This window comes from Leptonychotes weddellii, chromosome 1 (assembly GCF_054177405.1).
Source record: "Leptonychotes weddellii isolate Sample4059 chromosome 1, ASM5417740v2, whole genome shotgun sequence".
In the NCBI taxonomy this organism is placed as follows: Eukaryota; Metazoa; Chordata; class Mammalia; order Carnivora; family Phocidae; genus Leptonychotes; species Leptonychotes weddellii.
In genome coordinates this window covers 78,908,314-78,921,329 of record NC_138369.1, presented here as the reverse complement: position 1 = coordinate 78,921,329, position 13,016 = coordinate 78,908,314, and the positions used below count along the sequence as shown (strand labels likewise).

The 13,016-nt window shown below is 46.8% G+C and overlaps 1 protein-coding gene across 1 annotated transcript in view; it reads right to left on the bottom strand.

Annotated features, from left to right (window-relative positions):
• Window positions 1-13,016, bottom strand: part of EPHB1 (EPH receptor B1) — a 396,322-nt gene that overhangs the window by 119,844 nt on the left and 263,462 nt on the right. Inside the window, exon 4 of the mRNA XM_081798416.1 lies at window positions 7,300-7,455. Within this exon, the coding sequence (XP_081654542.1) occupies window positions 7,300-7,455 (156 nt within the window). The remainder of the gene's footprint in view (window positions 1-7,299; window positions 7,456-13,016) is intronic.

The window sequence follows — 13,016 nt, the reverse complement described above, 5'->3', positions numbered from 1 at the left end:
TGAGAGATTCAGAAAAGGCCAGCTAGGATGGTACAGTTCGGGACATCATGTGTTGTGGGGAACAGAGAACGTAACAGGTGTTTAGTCTAAAGTAGGTGATTCAGGAAAGATGAGGAAGTTGTCCTTAAATACTGCAGCTGCTGCCTGTGGAAGCTTGGTCCTCAGTGGTGGACCCACGGTGAGGAGGCGAGGAAGGCAGGCCCCAACCCAGGGGCCAGAAGGCCCTTCAGTGATGGATGATGGCTGCCTGGCAATGGAGCAGAACTGTCTTGCAAAATCTATCAGCTGTCTGTCATCACAATATTCAGGTTGTTGGAGAGAGGGGTTGACACTGAGGATGGATTTGGGTGGCAGGACCTTGAAGGTGGCTCCGAATGTTAACAATCTGTGACTCCAAACACCCTCATGATGAAAAGCCCACAACAGAAACGTACCGTGTCCCTGGCTGTCAGCTTAAAACTTTGAGCTTTCTGATGCCTCCTGAGGGTTAGACCCACTGGGGTCAACAACTGTGAAAGGCAATTGTAGATGATAGAAGTGTGGAAGTGTGTTTACACAGGCAGTGCTGACCCTTCTGGAAACAGCAGCGACAGTTATAAATAGCTTTCAGCTGGCTGTCAGTCCCTCAAATTTGTACCCAGGTGGATGAACCAGCCAAATCCAGGCACCTGGCAGGGCAGGTTGCCCTACGACTCTTGTTCATCTATGACCCTTGTCGGAATTTTATCTCAAGGAAAACACAGTCTACCTCTCTCACAAAAACACAAATGATGTATCTTCATGGGCCACATGGATCATGTATCAGAGTAAAATCAAGCAGCGCTTTACCTCCAGAATGGGATACATGGTGTATCTCTTCCTAAAGCCCTGGTCAGCAATGGGTAAAGCAGTCCTCTTTCAATACATTGCAACTCCTAGATTTATAGAGGTTGACACTTTTAAAGATCATCCCCAAAGTGGGCATGCAAACAAGCAAGCAGTCCCCAGTTGATGAGACTGGATCCCTGTCTCAGGAGGTGTGTCTGTGATCCGGGCGGGGGTGGGAGGGTGGGGCAGGGAGCCTCCCTGCCCTGTTGGTCTGCAGTGGCAGCCCCAAAGGTTTCTTTGTGGCCTAGTTCCTGCCGGGTGGGGTAGAAGACCAGATGAGTAATGAGCCCATCACCCATTTATATTCTCTCCCTGCCCAACACTCTGAGCTCAGGTGAATGATCCCCACCATTCACTTTCCTTTTGCCTCAGTTTCTCTCTCAGCCCTCCCTGAGCCCACTCTAATCAGGCCATGCTCCCTGACCTCCACCGTCTTCCGGTTTCCCATCATTGCCCGCAGCCCCAGCTAATGTTGTGCCTGGGAGGTCTCTACAATGTTCTAACCACCCAAAAGTGAGAATGATGCAGGGACGGGTGGGAGAGTTCTGAGAACTAGTGAGACCTTCCCTTGAAACACACAGCACTGATGCACACTCACACACTCACACTCATATCCCACCCTACCCCTGCTCTTCCACACGCAGGTATTTGCAGTCTCTGTCTCTTTCTCCAGCCTGACACACAGGGCACTAACAGGGAGGGGAAGGCATTGTGGTTCCAGTCTGCAGAAATTCACTTGATGGCCTTTCTCCCCCAGGAGCCATAAAGCGGAGGACAGAGAAACTCAACCTAATTCTAAACCAATGTTCTCAAAATTTAGCATGCTTCAGAATCACCTAGAGGTCTTGTTAAAACTAAGATCACCACCTTCCCCCACCCAACTCCCTGAGTTTCTCATTCAGTAGGTCTAGGGAGGGGCTGAGAAATTGTATCTCCAACCAGTTCCCAGGTGATGTTGAGGCTGCTTGCCCAAGGACTGCATTTAAACACCACGGCAGTAAAGAAAAAACCAGCACAGGAGATCTTGGGGACCGTGGCCTCGCAGGACTCATGACTGGTGGGAGAAGGTTTATGAGCCTCTGTCCTTACAGACTTTTCATGATGCCTTGAAGCCTGGCTGCAGAGGACTTCCTTCTTTTCCTGTCATCCCAAGGCTCTTCCCACTCTCTGGGGCCTGGCACCCTCCTCCAATCCATCCAGCCTCCCGGGGAAGACCAGGGTCTGGGCAATGCCACACTCCTGGGCAGTCCATCCAAGAAGTATAAGCTCTGTGTCACAGGGACCACCCTGCTGCCCTGGGATGGTTGGGATGAAAGAGAGGAGTACCTTAAAGGATGAAGCAGGAGCGTAAGAAAGGGAAAGTGGAGTGTGCAGAGATTGGGGAGGGAAGAATGGATTCCTATCCTTCTCTGGGGGTGGTCAGTTCAAGAGTGAAAGCAAATCACCACCATTACCGTGGCCATCGGCAGCAACCGCCTAAGAGCTACCAAATTTGAGCTCTCACCTCGTGTGAGTTCGCGGCGTTGGAGGCAGACCTGAGCTTTCAACCTGGGGCTTCCCTGACATCCGTCATGTAATTCTCACAAGCTCCTGATGTGAGTTCCATCCTGCCCGGTTCTGCCCATGAGAAGCTCCTGCTCACCCCGGCTGGTCACGGGGGCAAACCGCCAGAATCCACACGCAGAGCCCCTGATTCACCACTCAGCTTCCAGCCTCTGCGTGAGTCAGGAGTGGGGCAGGGCTGGGGGACCAGGGGGGCCCCCAGGGGACCCCAGAGGGCTCACGTGAGGGGATGGCAGAAGGTTCCAGAGGACAAGACAATGATCTCTGAAGCTCCTTCATTACATTTCAATTGATCAAAACTGCCGCAGGAAACCCACTGCATTTGAAGAAGAAATAAAGAAACAAGACAAGCACTAGCTTGTCTCTGTGATCCATCAAAGTTTCTTCCATGTGGGTGACAGAAAAAGGGTTTTGTGGTCAGAAATGTAACAAGGAAATTATTTTTACACCAGTCCTTCTGCATAGTTTTTCACAGACAGCAATTTTATAAGGCATAATTATCTATTTTCACCTGCCTCATAAATTTCTCCTTTCCATTTCGTCCCCCAGTAAACTAGAAATTATTTAAAACGGAAGATGTGCATTTTGGTGCTTGGCTTCACACTGCCGTGCAGTTTGTCGCGCTCCTGGCGGGCCCCTCTCTCCACCAACCCTGTCACACGGGCCGAGCCATCAGACCCTCCTGTGAAAAGAAGCATGTCTGACCCTGAGGAGGGGAACAAGCTCCTGCTCCCCGAGGACTGAAAGCCAGTCTTGCTGGCCACCGCTGCTGCCCAGCTTCCCGGCCCCTGGGGAGCAGCTGGAGTCTGGGATGCTCGGGCTGCACCTCCCCCCTCCTTCCACAGTGCATCCGGTCCCAGTGGCTAATTGCCTCTTTGTCTTTCTTTTTTTTTTTTTTTTTTTAAGATTTTATTTATTCACTTGAGACACAAAGATACAGAGAGAGAGAAAGCATGAGCAGGGGGAGAGGCAGAGGGAGCGGGAAAAACAGACTCCCGCTGAGCCAGGAGCCTGATGTGGGGCTTGATTCCAGGACCCTGGGATCATGACCTGAGCCAAAGGCAGACACTTAACCATCTGAGCCACCGAGGTGCCCCGCGCCTCTTTGTTTCCATTAGGCCAGGGTGCCTGTGTGGTCTGGGGCCACACCGTGGATTCTGCTGGGATGCCCAAGGGAGGTGTCCACCTGGACTCTCCATGAGAATGTCACTTTTATTTTTAGAGCTCCAACATCCTCTCATGCTGGAAGCTTCCATATCTGCTGTAATCTTCACGCTTTCCAGGGATGTAACCAAAGCAAGTTCTAACATCGATTGAGAGTTTACTATGAACCAGGCATTGGGCCAAAGACTCTATAAAACTATTTTGCTTAATCCTGGCAGAGGTGTGAGGATGATGGAGAAGGAAGAAGGGAGGTATGTGCCCCGAGAGCAGTATCAGGAACATCATCACGCTGAGGCACAGGGCCCATTACTCAGAGTTCATACCAGTCCCTGTGACACTGCTTTGGGGTTCACCCAAATCCCTTCTGAGTCCATAAAGCTCATCAAGGACAATGTTGGACACACAGGGCTGCTGCCAAGGACTCTCAGAGGTCAAGGGGGTCCTGGGCTTTCCCAGGAAAATAAGAAGAAAATGAAGAAATGCCCACACACGGCTACACAAGCCATCAGGCACTCTAAATGTTTAGATTAATTGAGAATAAATTAACACTATAAAACTACTATGAATATATATGTGCTGGTCCCAGGAGACTAACAGGATTCATTAAAAATACTAATTTTACTGCACTATAGATATTTTAGCTTTGTAAAAGAACACATTTTAAATCATGGGATTCCTTATAAAATCTTCAATATTGTCAGGGAATGAGTATGATTGATGATATAATCTCCTTTAAAGATGATGGCAATGGGCCAAGCCTGAGGCCCTTCCAGACTTCAAGGCCTGGGCTCTTAGACATTCCTAACACCCACCTAGACATTGCAGAAGCCCACTGAAGGAGGGAGCTCCCACCTACCTGGGTCTTCTCTGTGCCCCGCTGGGCCACAATGGCTTCCTGGTTGGATGGATGGAGAACCTCACTTGCAAAGTAAACAGGTAACTGTGCCCTCCCCACCCCAAACACCATCTCCCAGGCTTGGCCGGGCCCACGCCTGGCTGCCTTGCTCCACCTGAGGAAGTAGTCGGGGACACCAAGGCTATAGTGCAAGGCCATGCCTGGCCTCAAAAGCTCCAGATATGCTCCTTGTATCTGAAAAATTATTTACTGTGGTGATGTGCGATGTCTTTTTAAGAGAACAGATGGCACCTCCAATTAGAATGCTTTAAAAGGAAACCCTAATGAGATTATAAAAGCCAACAAATTGACTTTTTCATACAGTACTTCCCTGGCACACAATAAATCAAATATATAATGACGCTCAATAAAATAATAGGTTTATTTACACTCGTTTTGCCTACTATTTTGTTGCAGCCCAGCCTGGCCTCTGGGTCCCTCATCAAGGGCTTGCCCCTGCAGACCAGGACCAGGGGCTGGAAAATCCATCCACGAGCCGTTCTGGGGCCTGACCACACAGACAAGTGTGGCTTTGATTTGGCAATTTCTGGTCTGCCCCTAGTGTTCTATATCTGGGGGCATAAGAGCACAGAACCATGGAAAGGGTGTGGGGACACATTCAGGCAAGTCTAGCACTCATCCCCACTCTGGATAAGGTGGGGAGATTTTAGTGGGGCCACACAGGGCAAGGAAGGTGTGCTTACCCCTACAGGTAAGTGGACCATAGATGGGAGAGAAAAGCCTGTGAGGTGTGATTTTCATGAGGTGAACTTGGGATATGGGCAGGCAGAGCAGAATGAGGGTCTGCAATGTGCAGACTGAAAGCTTTGGGACATTGTTATTTATTCCAGGAATTGGTCCTATTGGTTCAAGTGCATCAGGTTAGATGGCTGGAAGATAAAACTTGAGAGATGGACGGGAGAGGTGCTGTATAGCCAGGAAGACAGCTCACATCGGCATTCTGAGTATTTGGTTATTGGCCTACCATCCGTGTAGGTGACCTTAGGCAGGACTGGATGGATTTACAGGGTGTGTCTGCTGAAGTGGGAATCTGGGGGCCCAGACTTCTATCTGCATGATTAATCTTGCAGAGGCAGCCCGGGCAGTGAGACAGAGTTCATGGCATAAGCGAACGGGAATGGTTTTAGGAGGGAAGCTGTGAGACCCTGGGTATATGCTTTGGCACTCATGGAGACTAGTCTTTCATATGAACATACAGGCAGCAGTGATTCAGCTTCGGAAGAAGCACATTAAACAATGCTTCACATGCTCACAGAGACCCACAGGGGAACCTCAGAAATCAGTGGGGATGATACCGCCACAGGAAGACAGGGACTCCAGTCAGGAGAAATGGAATAATTTCTGTTCATATCAAGCACCGGAGAGGAAGGTCTGGGGAAAATCCATTTACAAGAGGATGAGCTTTTCCTCGGTTCAAATCTATAAACATTGATCGATTTCAGAACCTTGACCTAGAAGACACTCATTCCTCTTCTTTCCCCAGCAAAGGTTACATACACTGCAAGGCCAGAATTAAGAAATTCTTCTATTCAGAGCTGAGTCATTTTTTCTGTCCATCAAACTGCAAGTGTGTATGAAACATTCCCTCTGTGTCCTTCTATCCTGGGGGTGGGAGGAAGGGATTCGGTTCAAAGAGGTGAAGGGAAGTCTAGGGAGTCAGGCAACAGCATCTAATGCAGAAGAAAGTTGTAGCATAACTAGAGGCTGACCTGGAACACTGACTTCCAAATATGATGAGAATACTAAAAAAAAAAAAAAAAATCATCCGTGTTTCAGGGCCACAACACTTAGGAGAGTGGGAACAAGTTCTCTAAAGCACTGTGCAGGAAGAGTTAGTGCTTTTTATCTCCCCATGATTGTGGGGAAGAAGAGTGGGACAAAATTCTCCCCTCTTCTCTCCCTGACTCCCGCCCAGGGAACGGAGTTGCCCTCATCCACTTTTGGCAAGATGACTGCCCTTCCCTCCACAACAGAGAATGGGAGAGTGGTGAAGCTGATGCATTAGCCCCAGAACCTAGAATTTCTGCCTCAGATATGCATGCTGTGGCCAGAACTCTGGCCTTATCATTTGGCAGGGGCAAAGGTGCTGCACTTTACTGGGCACTGGAAGGGCACTGGAATTATTACAAAATAATTGAGCAATTAATAAAATTATTAGACTTTGAGAAGAGCCTGGACACTGAGATACAGGAAGTGCAGTGAAGATAGAGAATACTGTCAGCTGTCAGGACCAAGGGGGCTTCTTGGATGAGGTGATTAGGAATTGTTGCAACAGCCTAGTGGATCTTGATTTTGCATTCAAGACCTCTCGAGGCTGTCATTTTTAACATCTGGAGGGCAGAAGTTGTCTTGTTTCAGTGGGAGGAACACTCTCCCATTTTTTAAAAGATTTTATTTATTTATTTGACAGAGAGAGCACAAGCTGGGGGAGGAGCAGAGGGAGAGGGGAAAGCAAGCTCCCCAGTGAGCAGGGAGCCCGATGCGGGGCTTGATCCCAGGACCCTGGGATCACGACCTGAGCCGAAGGCAGATGCCCAGTCAACTGAGCCACCCAGGCACCCCAACACTTTCCCATTTGAGAGGAGGAGGTAAGAAAGAACATAGTAATCTTGACCTCGTGCTATTAAGCAGAAGGGCTCTGCGTACCCTGCCCAGGAGCTGTCCGCTTCAGCACCACAATCAGCATTTCTGCTTTGTACTGCAATCTCGTGTTTTAGTCTCCCCTGCCCCACAACTTGCACTCTCAGGGAACCAAACTCCACAGCCCAGAGTCCTTACTAGACACTTACTAGTGCATGCCACTTCTGGGGGGTCAAAATCCGCTCGGTAATAGCCGGTCCGACAGGTACAGATGGGAGATGCCTCTGAAGGGGATCTGCTGTTGGAGGGGCAGTGGGAGCACCCCTCAGCTTCCTGGCTGGCCTTGAACATCCCGGCGGGGCAGGCTGGAACACAAAGAGACCATCTGAGAATTAATGGAAGAGTGGCAATCAGAATCCCTTCCTTGGATATAGAAAATGAAAGATCCTGCCCCCTTGAAAAGGACATTGAGATACCTCCTTGCACAAAGTGAGCATTTCAGATTGAGGAAACCCCTATTTAATACTTCCAATTCTTTAAACATCCTTAGTGAAATATACCTTCCATGGTACCAATGGCCTATCTCACTTGAACAATATGAATAATGATTCTTCCCTTTCAGGTGTGTCGAGAGATTAAATTGAGAAAATGAATCTAATGTGTGGCTCAGTGTCTGGGACATAAGTGCTTTAAAAATGGTTATGCCCTCCCTATTCCACCTGGTTAACAGCCAGGGCCTTACCCTGAACCACTCATTGAAAAAAAAATCTCTCCTAATATCCTCGGATGGGGAGGGTTCCTGGCTTATAATATGGACGGGATGCATGGTTCTTAAATGTCATGTTGCAACGCACATGAGGGTCACCGTAAGCTGTGTTAACAAGCACTTGTTATGAATGATGGTAAAGAACTGAAATTCATGAGTGATTCTTTAAAAAGAAATTAAAGTGATTTCAAGGTTACTGGCTTAACATCATTCTCCCTTAATTGCATTTTGAAATGCTTCGGGGGGTGTGGCCAAAAAAAAAAAAAAGAAAGAAAAGAAAGGATGGCTTTACAGGTAGCACCAGGGAATGTGTCATGCACTTGGTGTTGTCTATCATGTATATGGCAGTGGAGAAGGTTGGGAATGCCTTGGACAGCCCAATGCCCACTAGAGGTAGCCTCAGACATGAGGCATATTTTCTTAGTTCTCTGTGTGGTCAGCTTATGAGGAGCCATGCCCCAAAAAGTCTAGCTTCAGGCCATCCCTCAGGCTTTCACCATGCTTCATCTACAGAGACCTTCTACTCCAGACATCTGGTGTCCTCCTTGCAGATTCCTCAAAAGACTGCTCCTGCCTGTCCTACTTCTCTGAGGCCCTTCCTCACCATCACAGCTCTGGACTCTTTTTGTCCCTGGGAAATCTGCTCTGACTCAGCCTCCTTGGAGACAGAGTAAAACTTACTGCATGGTTAACTTATTTGACTTTTCATTAATTCATTCAACAAACATTTATTGTGACTCTTCTGAGAATCTGACCCAGAGAATTTAGAGAACAGAGCCTGCCCTCAAGGAGCTCTTGATCCACTGTAGTCATACAATTATAATACAATGTGATTGTTGCTGTAACAGAAGTACCATTATAATGGCTTCTACTTACACAAAGCTCATCTTGTCAAATATATTGTTCCCTCCGGAAAGTATAGAATATTCTTTAATAATAGCAGTAGCCACCATCTGTTAAACATTCTTGTTAAGTGCCTTGCATGCATTACTCTATGGGGTAGCTGTTATTATATCTATTTTGCTAATGAACAAATTGGGACACCAAAAGGTTAAAAAAGTTGCCCAGAATCACACAGTGGGAGAAATGATAGTGATGATATACATATAAACTATTTGAAAAATACCCACAGCTTTTCTACTGAGACAAGGAAGGACTATTTCCTGTGCTGGGAAAGTTTTCTCAGCCCTTTGCTCACTTGAAGTAAAGTACAGGGTTTCAGTTACTCTGGAAATGCCCTGGGGCAGGAGCTCATCTCTGATGTGAGGTAATTTCTGAAATGGAATGCTCTGGGATGGCATAACCCAAGAGGGTTCCAGGGAGTCCATGTTCTTTGGGTTGTTAATGCCTGTCACTTACAAAATTGTTCTGTGGCCAGATATTTTGAAAATGTGTATTGAAAAAGTTAATCAAATTTTTTATTACAGAATTTCTCAGAACTTCCAAAAAATGGAATATAGAATGCTCTTTTCTCACCAAGACGCCCAATTTTGTAGAGCATCCCCTGAGATTCAAGTTCCATGGACACACTAACATAAATGTTGTCTAGATGATCCAATAAGGTTCTTAAAGATCTCTGGTTGTAACCTACATAAAAAGGGGCCACTTGCTGACCCACCTCAGCACATTCAAAAGAAACTTCTCAGCAGAAAGAAAAAATTACATTTTTACTAAAGACTCAACAAATAAAATATCATTGGCGTCCCTGAGTGGCAAACCCAAAGTAGTGTAGAATCTGGCTTACTGATCTGTCTTTCCAAGCCCACTCAGTAAAGTCTCTCCCTTTCTTTCTCCTCTTCTCTTTCTTCTTTCCACATCTCTTCCTTGTCTCCCATGAGAAGCATTGGACCTTTTCCATTACAAACCACCCAGCGATGCTGGGCCATTCAGTTCTGGAGCTAAAGAACACAGAGAAATCCCAGACCCGTGCTGCCCAAACACAGCAGAAGCCCTTTCCCTGGAGAGTGGGGGAGGAGAGAGTGGTGAATCACATGCATTCATTGAGTCCTCTGTCACACTGTAATTTCCTTAATGTATCAGTCCAAGAGGAACAAGGTGTTTCACTTTCTTTCCAGCATTTAAAAGCCTACTTGCTTTACACTTAATAAGTTAACAGCATAAACAATCATCCTGATATCCACAAGTAGTAGAGGATTTAGGAAGTGCCTTCCTTTGAGATTTCTGATGGGGGAAGTTTAGAACTGTGTCCCCTGAAGTCTCTAGATGCTACAGAGTCCCCAAGGAGAGGAAATGAAGGAAAAAGCAGGTCCACGCTGAACTTCAGGGAAAGAAGGTCAAAGGTTGGGGGTTCAGGGAAAGAAGGTCAAAGTCACAAACCCAGGAGGGGTTGTGACTCCATGCTTTCCAGGACAGTGAACACTGGACAGTGATCAGACAGTCCTGGGTCCCATTCCTGGCTCTGCTGGTTCCTAGCTGAGTGATCATTGGAAAGTTATGTAATGCCTCAGAGCCTCAACCTGCTCATCTGTAAAAAGGGTCTATAGAAAAGAAACACACACTTCTCACAATTCCCACAGGCCATTATAATTTAATAAACTCAAATATGAAAATGTACCTAGCATTAATAAATGTTAAATAATGCTAATTTCTCTCTACTTCTGCTTACCCACTCCCTGTTGAAAACCAAGTTTTCTTTGCAGGAACTTTCAGAATTCAGGGTCAGAATAGAAGTTTAGAGTCCCAAAGCAGGCATATCAATCTTGGAACCAAGTGAAGAATGTGTTTCTGCAAGGATTATTTCTGTTTTGTATAACGGTGAATAATTGTATCTGTAAAATATATTTTACATGTAATTATAAAATGAATGAATCTCCTTAATAATCAGATGCCATAAGTTAACATTTTAATAAAACCTGTGTCTAGGCATCCCCTAATTTATAAAGAAGCAACATTTCTAGGTTTAGTTATTAAACTTTTAGATTGTAACTTGTAAGCACACTTGAGCTATATTTTCTCATAGAATTAATGCTTTAAATAATGGTTAAAGTGCCAGGCTAGCCCACAAAGCCTTTTTAACTCATCTTGTATCAGACACCACTAGTAAGAAATAGAAGTTAACAACATTGTTATTTTACTAGAAATTTAACATAGAAAAATAAATAAGAAAATTATGCTGCCCCTTGAGAAAATGCAGCTTTAATTAGAGGTGATACATGGAGCTTCTGGGGAGACTGTAACAAAGAGTATTTAGGCCAAGGGAAGCAAAAGCAAGCCCAGATAAGTCACGGGAGTAGGTAAAGCCGCTGGGAGTAACACAGTGAAGAATGGCAGGCACTCTGACAGCCTGTAGCCAGCATATTTGCCTAAAAGCTCTACAGTTTCACAAAAGTAATAATACCGTGATCGACTAACCAAGCACATCACCACACTTTCAAGTCATTTTGAGGTAGATAGCACAGTTCTTAGCTTTAGTATCGTTAAAACAAAACTCAGGGCTTTTATATCTCTTGATAGAAAAGTATGGTCAGCACTCTCACTACAGCTATGAATGAACCCCTCATTCAACAAACGTTTACCGAAGAAGATCTGCCTGGAGCCAGGCACCTTGCTTAGGAGGCCAGAGCAGAGGGCAGGAGGTGGGGGGTGGGTGTTGGGAAGCACCCTTCCAGGTGGGGGAGGCAGACAATGGAAGTGAAAGTGGATTCCCGCAGGGCATGATCTGTGTGATCCTTGTGTATACATAGGCTGGGGGCGGGGCGGGGGGGGGCAGTGATCAGCTGGTCAGGCGGGATGTGCATCATGACAAGGATCCGGAATTATGAGATGAGGACCATGAGCAGCACTTTCTTGTGGCAACTAGGAGGCAAGTCTCAGGAGAGGCAAAGACAAAGCAAGAAGGGAAGAGGCGGAAGGACAGGAGAGGCCGGAAGGGAAATGAGGTCAGAGAGTGCCCAGCCCAGCCCGGATGTCAGGATCTCAGCTGGAAGTGTCTCATTTCTACTCCAGGAGGCGGGTGGGAAGAGAAGAGCTGCCTGCGCCTGGCTGTATTGGCACAAGACCTTTGTCAGTGAGAAACCTGTAAGCAGGAGGGCTGTACAGTTCTGTCCCCCACCGAGCCCAGAGCGCTTTGTTTCTGTAAGAAAAGGGGGTTTGCTTCCCTCCATTGCAAGTGATCACAGTTCAGACAGGTGACAAATGGAGGTTTTGGGTGGCACCTCCCCACACAGGCCTCTTTCCCTACCCCCAACCCTGGCAGAGAGGAAGAGACAGGACCCGAGTTCCAGGTCCCCAATCATGTGCATATTTGCCATTGCCCAGGCAAAACACACAGCCTTTATCTCCCCTTTCAAGTGACGAGAGACCGGTACATGTGACCTCTAGCTGATATCTGAAGGTCACCTTGAAACGCCCACCCAACTTCTCAGAGCCTCAACCATGTAACAAATGACCTGGTGCTTACAATGCTCTGGAGAACCCCCCTCCCCTCCCGCCCCTGCGCGCAGGCTTCCAGGGACACTAAATTCATCACCTACAGTACTATTACTTTATAAAGAAACAGATTAAGTGTCTCATAAACAGTGCAGTGATTGAGATAATGGAAAACGCCTCTCGTCCCCATCTGCAGCATCAGGTTATGAAGCATTTCCAAGCAGCCAGGAAAAGGAAATTAATAGAAGCAAGAGGGAATAACCACTTTTATGCAATTTCCTCAGGAGATAGTGGACCATCTAATCTTTATTGGGGCCCTTTAACCTGTCACTCAGCACTCACCGGAGCCTCTTTAGCTCTCATGATTTTTCCCCGATATCCAAGGAAGATAAAATGAAAACCTCCAAACATTATTTTATAATTTTCGTATGTGGAGGGCGCTCATTGCCTCTGCCCCTCCCCCATCCAGTGAAGCCTCAAAAAACATTTTTATGCAGCAGAAATGTGGGAGAGCTTAACTATTCCCGGTGTCTGGTCCAAGGGGTCACAGCTACTCTGCAGGAAGGAAATTTCTCCTTGCATTTTAAATGTGATTCTTCCCTCCACCGCCGCCTTCTGTCCTTGCTTTCTTTTTAATAATCTGATTACTTCTCCTGATCTAATTTTTTTCCCTGAATGAGTTTGCAAAGGTTCATGCCAATGAATATTCATCCCCTGCTTAAGAACCCGGTGCCTTTTTTCTCAAAGGCAGGTGCAGCTCAGCAGCTGGCT